General features: G+C 37.4%; 1 protein-coding gene across 2 annotated transcripts; it reads left to right on the top strand.

Annotated features, from left to right (window-relative positions):
* The first annotated feature begins 9,831 nt into the window (after nucleotides 1-9,831).
* On the top strand, nucleotides 9,832-10,918 carry LOC120780181. Of its 2 annotated transcripts, XM_040112456.1 has the most exons (4): nucleotides 9,832-10,014; nucleotides 10,081-10,293; nucleotides 10,364-10,517; nucleotides 10,894-10,918. In XM_040112456.1, exons 1-4 carry the CDS (start codon nucleotides 9,832-9,834, stop codon nucleotides 10,908-10,910), a joined length of 567 nt encoding a protein of 188 aa, XP_039968390.1. In that variant the 3' UTR covers nucleotides 10,911-10,918. The 2 variants fall into 2 exon arrangements, with proteins under 2 accessions (XP_039968390.1, XP_039968389.1); XM_040112455.1 differs by lacking the exon at nucleotides 10,894-10,918 and having other exon boundaries at nucleotides 10,364-10,557.
* Nucleotides 10,919-12,524: the final 1,606 nt, after the last annotated feature.

Consider the following 12,524-nt stretch of genomic DNA (forward strand, 5'->3'; position numbering starts at 1 on the left):
GAGTACCACAAGACTCAGTGTTAGGCCCACTATTATGGAACCTTATGTATGACGGGGTGCTAAGAATACAGCAACCAACAGACGTGAAACTAGTAGCTTATGCGGACGACCTCATGGTGGTAGCAGTCGCGAAACAATTAGCCGACCTGAGAAATAAATGTAATGAGTGCTTAAATAGTCTACGCCAATGGTTCTCATCTATGAGTCTGAAACTGGCGGAGGAAAAAACAGAAGTTTTACTGATAAGCACTAGGAAGATAGAAGAACGAATAGAGCTCACCATAGGGGAATGCAAGATTACCTCGCAGCCGCAATTGAAGTATCTGGGGGTAATACTAGATTCCAAATTAAAATTTAAAGAACACTTGGAGTATACTTCCGCCAAGGCAAACAGAATTTATAATGCGCTATCGAGAATGATGACCAATAGAGGCTGTGTGCGTTCCAGTCGGCGACTCTTAATAGCGAAAGCAATGAGTTCCGTAATACTGTATGCGGCACCAGTATGGATGCAGACAATAAAAGCGTATGCAAAACAAATAATTGCAGTGCATAGGCTTTCTGCATTTCAGGTAATTAGTGCTTTCCGGACTATATCAACCGACGCTGCTGAAGTATTAGGGAGATGAACTAGAGCGTTTATATCTATTATCAACGCCTAAAACAGTATCGGCAAGGACAGAGGAGAGAAACAAGAGTACTAAAATGTGGCAGGAGCGGTGGAATTCCTCATCCAAAGGGCGCTGGACCCATCGACTTATACCGGACATCTACTCATGGATAGACAGACAACATGGGGACTTAGATTTCTATCTGACCCAAATACTTAGTGGACATGGATGCACAATGACATTAGTCCGAACTGTCCGACGTGTACAAAGCATATAGAAGACTCTGAACATGTATTATTTCATTGCCCTCGATTTTCGAATACAAGGGAACAGCTAAAAACCACACTCGGTGGTAGTTTTACGGTCGATAACTTGACGACACTCATGTGTCAGTCGACTGATAAATGGAAAGCTGTCAGCGAAGCGTCAGCATTCATAATGACCAAACTGAGATCTTTTCAGCAGACTAGGCGTCCGTCAGTCCGCGCAATAGAGGTGACTTAAATGTCTTGTCCCTCCCACGAAGTAATACCTCGCCGGTGGTTCCGTGGGAGAGTCCTGAGTTGGGAGTAGGTTAGGTTTAGCGGATTAAAGTTCCGCACTTCGGCTTTCGATGCTTCCCCCTACTATATAAAAAAAAAAAAAATGTATGTATGTACATTAGCTCAACGGACAAATACTCAAAATTTTGCTACTTTAGACAAATACCTTCAAGGAAAGATATATACAAATACGTCGACGAGATTCTTTGACAAATATACCCAAACGCAAAATTTTTAATGACTGATAACGAGGATGGGGTCATGTGTAGAAGTTCACGCAAGTGAGGAAAGTTCTCTGATCGCCATTCACTTGGGAGTGGCCAGAAACGATTCTTTACATATGACTCAAGCAGCTCACGACTTCCGGTCTTTGACCAAGTATCCTCTGGTTAGCCTAAGAACATCCGTTCGAAGGTGAGCTAAAGTGAGAAGGCGAAACATCCCCTGCATAGGGTTGTGCGCTGGGTTTGGGACCCGCCACGTAAAAAGCCTACCCCAATGAACAGTAACAACCAGCCTCGGATGAGAGACCCCCTTTGATGACGACCACGGCAAACGAAATAAGGACTACGATTTAAGGGCATGCACCTGGAATGTCCGGTCCCTTAATTGGGAAGGTGCCGCTGCCCAGCTGGTTGATGTCCTCGTGAAAATAAAGGCTGACATCACCGCCGTCCAAGAAATGCGATGGACGGGACAAGGACAAAGACGAGTAGGTCCTTGTGACATTTACTACAGTGGCCATATAAAGGAGCGCAAGTTTGGTGTGGGATTCGTGGTGGGGAGAGAGACTCCGTCGCCGAGTACTATCATTCACTCCGGTGAATGAACGTCTAGCCACAATCCGCATCAAAGCGAGGTTCTTCAACATATCGCTGATCTGCGCCCACGCTCCGACGGATGAGAAGGACGATGTGACCAAAGATGCCTTTATGAGTGCTTGGAACGCACTTATGAGAGATGCCCCCGCCACGATGTCAAAATCGTGCTTGGCGACTTTAACGCCAGGGTGGGCAAAGAAGGTATCTTTGGCACTATGGTCGGTAAATTCAGCCTCCACGAGGAAACATCCCCAAATGGGTTGAGGCTGATCGACTTCGCCGGGGCCCGAAATATGGTTATCTGTAGTACTAGATTCCAGCACAAAAAAATTCATCAAGCTACCTGGCTGTCTCCGGATCGAAAAACTACCAACCAGATCGATCATGTTGTGATAGACGGAAGACACGTCTCCAGTGTTTTAGATGTGCGTGCGCTCCGAGGTCCTAACATCGACTCGGACCACTATCTTGTTGCAGCCAAGATTCGCACCCGCCTCTGTGCAGCAAAAACGCACGCCAACAAACACAAGGAAGGTTCCACGTCGAAAAGCTGCAATCACAACAGACTGCCGAACGATTTTCTACTCGGCTTGCACTCCTGCTCTCTGAGAGCACTCATCAACAACTCGGTATAAGGGAACTGTGGGACGGCATTTCAAACTCCTTACGTACAGCTGCATCCGAAACCCTTGGTTTTCGGAAAGTGCAAAAGAACAACTGGTACGACGAGGAGTGCCGCGCCGCAACGGAGAGAAAACAGGCTGCCTACCTCGCAACGTTACGATCGACCACAACACGTGCGGGATGGGATAGATACCGAGAATTGAAGAGGGAAGCGAGACGCATCTGCAGACAGAAAAAGAAAGAGGCCGAAATGCGTGAGTATGAAGAGCTTGATAAGCTGGCCGACAGGGGTAATGCTCGAAAATTCTACGAAAAAATGCGGCGGCTTACAGAAGGTTTCAAGACCGGAGCATACTCTTGTAGAACCCCAAAGGTGATCTAGTGACCGATGCCCAGAGCATACTTAAATTATGGAGGGAACACTTCTCCAGCCTGCTGAATGGCAGAGAATGCACAACGCCAGGAGAAGGCGAACCCGATTCCCCAATCGATGACGATGGAGCAGACGTCCCATTGCCCGACCATGAAGAAGTTCGAATAGCAATTACCCGCCTGAAGAACAACAAAGCGGCGGGAGCCGATGGATTACCGGCCGAGCTATTCAAACACGGCGGCGAAGAACTGATAAGGAGCATGCATCAGCTTTTTGTAAAATATGGTCGGACGAAAGCATGCCCAACGATTGGAATTTAAGTGTGCTATGCCCAATCCATAAAAAAGGAGACCCCACAATCTGCGCCAACTACCGTGGGATTAGCCTCCTCAACATCGCATATAAGGTTCTATCGAGCGTATTGTGTGAAAGATTAAAGCCCACCGTCAACAAACTGATTGGACCTTATCAGTGTGGCTTTAGACCTGGAAAATCAACAACCGACCAGATATTCACCATGCGCCAAATCTTGGAAAAGACCCGTGAAAGGAGAATCGACACACACCACCTCTTCGTCGATTTCAAAGCTGCTTTCGACAGCACGAAAGGAGCTGCCTCTATGCCGCGATGTCTGAATTTGGTATCCCCGCAAAACTAATACGGCTGTGTAAACTGACGTTGAGCAACACGAAGAGCTCCGTCAGAATCGGGAAGGACCTCTCCGAGCCGTTCGATACCAAACGAGGTTTCAGACAAGGCGATTCCTATCGTGTGACTTTTTCAACCTGCTTCTGGAGAAAATAGTTCGAGCTGCAGAACTTAGTAGAGAAGGTACCATCTTTTATAAGAGTGTACAGTTGCTGGCGTATGCTGATGATATTGATATCATCGGCCTTAACACCCGCGCCGTTAGTTCTGCTTTCTCCAGACTAGACAAGGAAGCAAAACAAATGGGTCTGGCAGTGAACGAGGGCAAGACGAAATATCTCCTGTCATCAAACAAACAGTCGTCGCACTCGCGACTTGGCACTCACGTCACTGTTGACAGTCATAACTTTGAAGTTGTAGATAATTTCGTCTATTTAGGAACCAGTATTAACACCACCAACAATGTCAGCCTGGAAATCCAACGCAGGATTGCTCTTGCCAACAGGTGCTACTTCGGACTGAGTAGGCAATTGAAAAGTAAAGTCCTCTCTCGACGAACAAAAGCCAAACTCTATAAGTCGCTCATAATTCCCGTCCTGCTATATGGTGCAGAGGCTTGGACGATGACAGCAACTGATGAGTCGACGTTACGAGTTTTCGAGAGAAAAGTTCTGCGAAAGATTTATGGTCCTTTGCGCGTTGGCCACGGCGAATATCGCATTCGATGGAACGATGAGCTGTACGAGATATACGACGACATTGACATAGTTCAGCGAATTAAAAGACAGCGGCTACGCTGGCTAGGTCATGTTGTCCGAATGGACGAAAACACTCCAGCTCTGAAAGTATTCGACGCTGTACCCGCCGGGGAAGCAGAGGAAGAGGAAGACCTCCACTCCGTTGGAAGGACCAAGTGGAGAAGGACCTGGCTACGCTTCGAATATCCAATTGGCGCCACGTAGCGAAAAGGAGAAACGACTGGCGCGCTGTTGTTAACTCGGCTATAATCGCGTAAGCGGTGTCTACGCCAATTAAGAAGAAGAAGATAACGACCTATCGTTTACAAGCATATGTGCACAACAAATTTACAAACGATTACAAATAACGCACACAAAAACGCCAACTTTCCATTCTACTACAAGCGGACAAATTGAACGTACGCACAATACAATTATTGAACTTGCGAAAGTTTTAGCTGACCAGAATAATTCAGCACCTGAAGATCAAATTTTTGAAGCTATTCGACAATACAACAAAACCATACATTCCGGCATCAACGAGAAACCCGAGGACGTGTTTTTTAACCCGACATCCAAGAACGAATACAACAAAACCAGGAAAGAGTCTGGCGTCATCATAATCTCAATCGAAAGCAGCTGAACTATAATCCAGGAGACGTAATATTTTTCAAGACGCACAGATGTAATAAGAACGTAAGAAAATACGCGAAGCACGTTGTAAAAAAAGATAACGGAGAGATTGTAACGACTAATAATCCATAAGGATAACATAAGAGTAAAGGCATGTACGTAATAATTTTCTTTTTACTTTTCCCTATCGTATTATGCGACAACATAATAGATTTAAGTAACAAAAAATATGTTATCGTGCCAAATATCTATATGCCCAAAAGATCTCTTAACTTTCTTGGTTCTGTACTCAAATTTATAACTGGTGTACCAGATCATGACGACCTTATCGAAATAAAAACTTTAATCAATATGCTAATAGAAAATAATAGCAAATAAAAGAGCATTAATTCACAATCCCAAAGCAATAAATGAGAATTTAATAATAGGAGAAATTTATAACGAATTACAAACAATAACTAATACTATTAATTTCACAAAAAAGAAAAATTTTTACTCTGACACACTTAATTTGAATGATGTGCATGAATTACTAAACCATGAGGAGTTGTATTTTCTACTAATCAATATATGGGAATATTCTGATATCCATATTTGTTATTTAGAACAGGCTATAATTACAATTTACAAATACCCAATACTCGAAACTAAATGTAGATTATTTAATGTATACCCCTTAGCTCATAAGCATGGTAAAATTATTCTAGATCTTAAGAAAGCAAAATGTAATAATTATCAAAAAGTTTCAAAATGCAAGAATTTTTTCAACAATCCTCCTGAATTCCTCTGATAATTGCATTATCAAAATACACAATGTGAAACCATTCACGAAAATAACGCTCCACTCCAAATCATAGGAAACGGTCACATTTTGACAGATTATGAGCATTCCTGGAATAATACGCCTATATCTGGCCCTAAATTAATAATCATGATAGCATTTCTTACCTTCGTAGAAATCATTCGTAAACGGTTCAGTTCACCTATGCAAATATTGCCAAAATGTTAGAATACTCAACAGACAAAGGCAAATCGATGGCTTAATTGAGATCGAAATGAACCGTCTACAACAACAGCAATTAGCAGCACAGTAGCGAGGACGCTTTATCCTAAGAAGGAGTGGAGTTAGCGACGCTGAAGATAGCCTAACAGCCCTATTCTGAAAAAGCCTCTCAACTGAGTTGAGAGGAAAAATTTTTGAGATTTCTTGTGAGGCATATTTTGTGAGGCTATTCTTGCTCAAACCTCATAAGAAAAAAGCTTAAAAAAGTCACCACGTGAGGTAAAAAGCTTTTTGCTGTCAAACAGCTGTTTTAATAAAAATAAACAAACAAAAACACAAATGGATAATAAAGATATGTGTGCGTCTGTGCTTGAGGATGAAACAATCCCAATATGGGTACAATCGATTGCGCCGATTGTGCCCTTGATCCCAAATTTCGTGCAAAATCTTTAAGAGAAAATTTAATTATTTATTTATATTTATTTTTATTTATTTATCTTACCTCTTCTTTGTATATGAAACATCCTGCGCGCTTGAAGGGAAATAAATTTCGCTGCCCTTAACATACATAATTAATTTCGAAATAAAGTGCAGAGCTCTAGACACAGAGGACTGGCTCATAGAGAGCATATAACTATTACCAACGCATTTTTGGTAAGAGCCATGCCCGTAAAAATACAAACACGCCAGGAAACGCAGATCAAAAGACATCTGCACATCATGCGCCACCAATTCACCTATAAGTACTTTACATAGCGATTTTGGGAATCGAAATGTATTTATAATTGTTGTGTCTTGCATAGTAAAAGGATCGCTTTTGTCTCGTAAACCCTTCAAAATTTTCCTCCTACCCCCCGATTCCTCCTCCTCAACAATTGTCGCATGCACAAAGAACAGTTCCTCCATGCTATAACATAACATCCATAACACTCAAATATTTTTTAAAAAATGTCAAATATTGATGTAAAACAAAACAAACACAGATATTTTGTATTATGATGGCTGCTTTCACACGTCACAGATATTTGTGGTAATAGTGAGCATTTGAGCTTTTGAATTTTCGCCAGAATAAGGTAACCCTCACTATAGTGAGAAACATCACTGTACATAGTGAGGTTGCTGACTTTTGTGGGGGCATGAGAATAGGGCTGTAAGTAAATTTCACACTTAACCTAAACAAACAATAAAATTCCCGTATTATAAACACAACAGAAATAATTCCATAGCGAAAACCCGATAAGCATAATAAAACTATCTTTGTTCTAGCAAGTAAGCAAATATTCGCATAAGCACGGCTACCCGCTTGAGACAAATATTCCAATACAACTACACATTTTTTCTCTATACACTAGCACCAACGCACATTTTCGGGTTATTTTCTGTTTACCTAAATTCGATGAAAAAAAGTTTGTTTCATTTCTTGATTTATTTGAATGAGTGCGAAGGAGAAAACATTATTGTCAATAGTGACAATAGAAAATCCCAAAAAGGGTAATAAAAAACGAGGGAAAATTGCGAGCCATTTGCAATTCTAGTGGGAAGAAGAAAGGTAAGTGAACAAATTTGCATATAATAAATAAATTTTGAATTAATAACTTTATGCCATTGCAGCATTTAAACAAAGTACTTAGGAATATCTAAAAAGGTAAGAAACATTTTGAAATAATTATAAATCTATTTAATTAATTCCTATTTCTCTCTTTAGAAATCATCAGTTCATCATTTAGCATCAGAAGAAGAACAATTTTAATTTGTGAGTTTTTTGTTAAATTTTAATATATATAAACACATACATATAGTAGCTATTTAATTGAATGACCAGTGCGGTTGGTCCTAATAACTTAATTTATAAAATAACTACAATGTTTAACGAGTGCGGGCGGTTGCAAATATTCTTATTATTCTATTCTTTTGGCCTGTGCAGTGATAAAATTATATATAAAAGAACGTGTCCTTAAAGCGGCCTGTGCAGTCTTTAAATTATTTGCAAAAGAACGTGTGTTTAAGCGGCCTGTGCATTGTTAAAATTTTATATAAAAGAACGTGTCCTTAAAGCGGCCTGTGCAGTCTTTAAATTATTTGCAAAAGAACGTGTGTTTTACTGAACTTTTTGATTTATTATTTTTTTTTTCAAATTTTGCGTTTAATTCTCACCGACGAAAGTTTTGTATATTTATATTTCTTTACATATATGAAAGGACATTTTTGAATCTTTTGAGTAAGGAGAAGGCAAAGTTTAGATCTACAGTTGCGAAGTTTAGGAAAATGAATGAAGATAGTAATTTAGAAGGCGATGATATACCATCCACAAGCAGGGCAGCAGTCTCTGACAGATTCTGTGAAGTAGCAGATAGTTGTAGAGAAACAATAGGTAATTTAGATATTGATGAGGAACTGGAATATAGTAGTAATAGGGAAAATGACAGATTTTTGTTTGATGATGACGAGGTTGATTTTTGTTTAGAAACAAAGGACAAAGATGTTGGTGAGGAACTTCGTAAGGGATTGAAGACATGGGCTGTTAAAAATAACATATCCCAAAATAGTTTAACGGACCTTTTACAAACCTTAGATAGAGCAGGTATTAAAGCACTGCCGTTATGTGCAAGGACTCTTTTAGGTACCAGTAGGCAGGTAGTAGAAATTAAATCTGTAGCTGAGGGGGAGTTATTATTTGGGAATACAATATAATTTTAATTTTCCAGAATTTTTGATTTCCTAGACGATGTAGAAAAAGTTTCTATAGATGGGAATAGATGACTTAAATTGTATAAAAGTTCCAATAGACATTATGGCCAATTTTAGGCCGTGTAGTAGGCTTCCCTAATACAAGACCTTTTACAATGACTTTATTAGGGAATTTGTGAAGAAATAAAGTTCTTGCAAGAAAACAGAGTTAAAGTAGGATCTAGGCAGAATTTAGAAAGAGTTTAGTGTTAGGTTTTTTGTTTGTGACGCACCGGCTCGCGCCTTTGTCACTGGTGTAGAGTCACACATCGGGAAGAATAGCTGCCCTAAATGCATTCAGGAAGGGATTTATAAAGAGAGGAGAGTGTGTTTCTCACAAACCGTAGGAGAACTTAGGACTGATAGTTCATTTAGGAATAGAGTAGATATAAGTCATCATTTAGACGATTTTAAGCAGGGGGAAAATTTGCTAGAATCTGTAAATATTAACATGGTTTCTCAATTTCCGTTAGATCCAATGCATTTAGTTGATTTAGGGGTTACTAAGAAACTTCTTCAGTTGCTTGTTAAAAGAGGGAACGAAACAAAAATGAATGAAAAAATATTATATATTAACGACTACGTTCCCTCTGAATTTTCCAGACGCAGTAGAGATCTGGACGAAATAAGCAACTGGAAGTCCACAGAATATCGTCAATTTTTGTTGTATTCGGGTATAATTGTGTTAAAAGATTGCATAGCGGACGATTTGTATTATCATTTTCTTTTGCCAATGAATTGTTAAAATAATTTGTTATGTTATTTAGTAATTTTTATGGACAACATTTGGTTAGTTTCAATATTCATGGTCTTTTGCATTTAACTGATTGCGTTAATTTTTAGCAATAAAATAGGGTCTTTGAAAATTGTCAACCATCAAAACCAACCAGATACTTTTGGTTGTCTTATTTTGACAAAAGTTGGTGATGTTTTCAGAGAGCCTTTGGTGTCCTCATCTGGTTTAGGTATTCTAGTAGGTGAAATTAAAGATGAGGACATTCAAATTATTAAAAAAGTAGATTTAGAATTTAAGTATTATTCTATTCCAATAGGGAATCAATTTATTTTAATTCGTCTATTGCATAATTTATTTTATAATTTTACATAAGGAAATGCACCAATTTCGTATCGCCGAGCCCCATTCGCAGCGTATGGCCACCCAACTCCAACTTAATATAAGTGGGGATACTGCGTCGGTACTGCAGAAAATCCTTGAAAGCCTTGGTAGGATGGAATCTCGGCAAGAAGACATGATAAATCGGTTATCAGCTGTAGAAAGCGCTCTTGCTGAGAAGGTATTTGTTGAAATAAAATCATTATATTTTAAAATTATTTTAATTATTTATTATTAAATGTTTAAGATGCCAGAACGTGCGGAGATCCAAGCACAAGGTCAATTGTTGCGGGAGTGTAAGGTGCTCTCGGCAAAAACCCACCGCAGTGTAAGCCGCATCACTGGCGAAGGAGTGAGCGAGGAGCAGACTCTGTTGCAAAGCTTGTTCCCAATGTGGTCAGAGGAAACATTGCTGAAGGTGGAGGAGCACCTTACACTCCAAGCTTACTCTGACGCTATGGTAAGTTTGCCTTTCTTTCCATATATATATAAGTATATATAAATATTTATAGATAAATATACATTTATAGACGGCCATTATTCTAAATATAAAATCTACCAAGGACTCGATAGAGAAGGTGATGCAGTCCTTATTTAGTGATGAGTTGGTGTGGCTGTACAACTACGAAGGAAAAGCTGGAAAAAAGGCCCTAAACAAATTAAGAATAGTGGATATCATTCTCGGTAATATTAATCTATTTTTATTCTTTCCTTTTTAATTTTTCGTTTTTATTTTTCCTTTTTATTTTTCCTTTTCCCTTTTTTAATTTTTCGTTTTTAATTTTTCCTTTTTAATTATAAATATTTTACATATAGCTGCATTTGTAAATATGCAAGATAAAAAAATTTTAGCTGTAAGACGTTTTGTCAGTTTAAGCCATAATAGATATAAGCATGTAAAACGTAATATAAGGAACTAGATCCTCTTAAATTTAATTTTAATTTTTTTTATTATTATATTTATAGATTAGTACGTAATATTTATGAATAAAATAACAATAAATAAAATAAGAAATAATTAATATTTTTCTTTTTTTTCAGTTTTTATTTTTATTTTCAGTAATATGTCTTTTATAATATTTTTCCCCTCTTTTATTTTCATTTGTCTTTTATTATTTTATTTTCAGTAATTTGTCTTTTATTATTTTTTTCAGATATTTGTCTTTTTATTATATTTTTCCACTCTTTTATTTTCAGATATTTGTCTTTTATAATATTTTTCCTCTCTTTTATTTTCAGGTAATTGTCTTTTATAATATTTTTCCACTCTTTTATTTTCAGATATTTGTCTTTTATAATCTTTTTTCACTCTTTTATTTTCCGCTATTAATAATTCTTTTCTTTAATTAATCTTTTTTCAGATGAAATTATTTTGTTAAATTAAATAAATTTTTATTTATGAAATGTTAGAGTTAAAATAATTAATTACAATTTTATGTAAATACTTATGTAAATATTTATTAAAAATAATAAATTTAATAAAAATTAAAAAAATAAAAAGTTTTCTTTGAAATTTTAATAAATTTTGAAAGTAGGAATCAAAAAATGCAACCCTGTATCAGCTGATTAAAATACAACCCTGCATCAGCTGTTTAAAATGCAACCCTGCATCAGCCGTCGATTGGGGATATTAGAGCAGGACAGATATACTTTTTTATATGACACTGCTGAATGAGCGCAACAAAGATGTATGATCACATGTATACGTACGTGAGTAGGTAAAATATCTGCCAGGCTTAAGAAACATTCTATATGTTTACCACCACGTTTACCACCATGTTACCCGTTAATTATCTGGTGTTTTACCCGCTCATGGTTGGCAGGGTACATATAAATAGCACACATACTCAAAGGGTATATTATATATCTACCCTTCCCAACCATGAGCGGGTAAAAGACCAGATAATTAGTGGGTAAGACTGTGGGTAATCCATAGGGTAAACATGTGTACTTTGTCATAGGCCGAGCGAATATTTTACCTACCCACGTACGTATACATATGGTCATACATCTTCGATGCGCTCATTCAGCAGTGTCATATAAAAAAAGTATATCTGAGTATGAGCGGGTAAAAGACCAGATAATTAGTGGGTAAGACTGTGGGTAATCCATAGGGTAAACATGTGTACATTGCCATAGGCCGAGCGAATATTTTACCCACTCACGCACGTATACATGTGATCATTCATCTTTGTTGTGCTCATTCAGCAGTGTCATATAAAAAGTATATCTGTCCTGCTCTAATATCCCCAATCGACGGCTGATGCCGGGTTGCATTTAAACAGCTGATGTAGGGATGCATTTTGATTCCTAATTTAAAATCTATTAAAATTTCAAAGAAAATTTTTTAATTTTAAATTATTAAATTTATTATTTTTAATAAATATTTACATAAAATTGTAATTTTGTTGTAATTAAATATATTAACGCTACCATTTCATAAATAAAAATATTTTTAATTTAAAAAAATAATTTCATCTGAAAAAAGATTAATGTAAGAAAAGAATTATTAAAAGCTGAAAATAAAACAGTGAAAAAAGATTATAAAAACAAATACCTGAAATAAAATAAAAGGTTATTAATACCTGAAAATAAATAATAATTACATTGAATTTGTAATATCTAAAAGAAAAAGAAGATTAATTGTATAAAATGATAATAATATCTGAAAAAAAATTAATATTATCTGAA

This window comes from Bactrocera tryoni, unplaced genomic scaffold, assembly GCF_016617805.1.
Source record: "Bactrocera tryoni isolate S06 unplaced genomic scaffold, CSIRO_BtryS06_freeze2 scaffold_211, whole genome shotgun sequence".
Lineage (NCBI taxonomy): Eukaryota > Metazoa > Arthropoda > Insecta > Diptera > Tephritidae > Bactrocera > Bactrocera tryoni.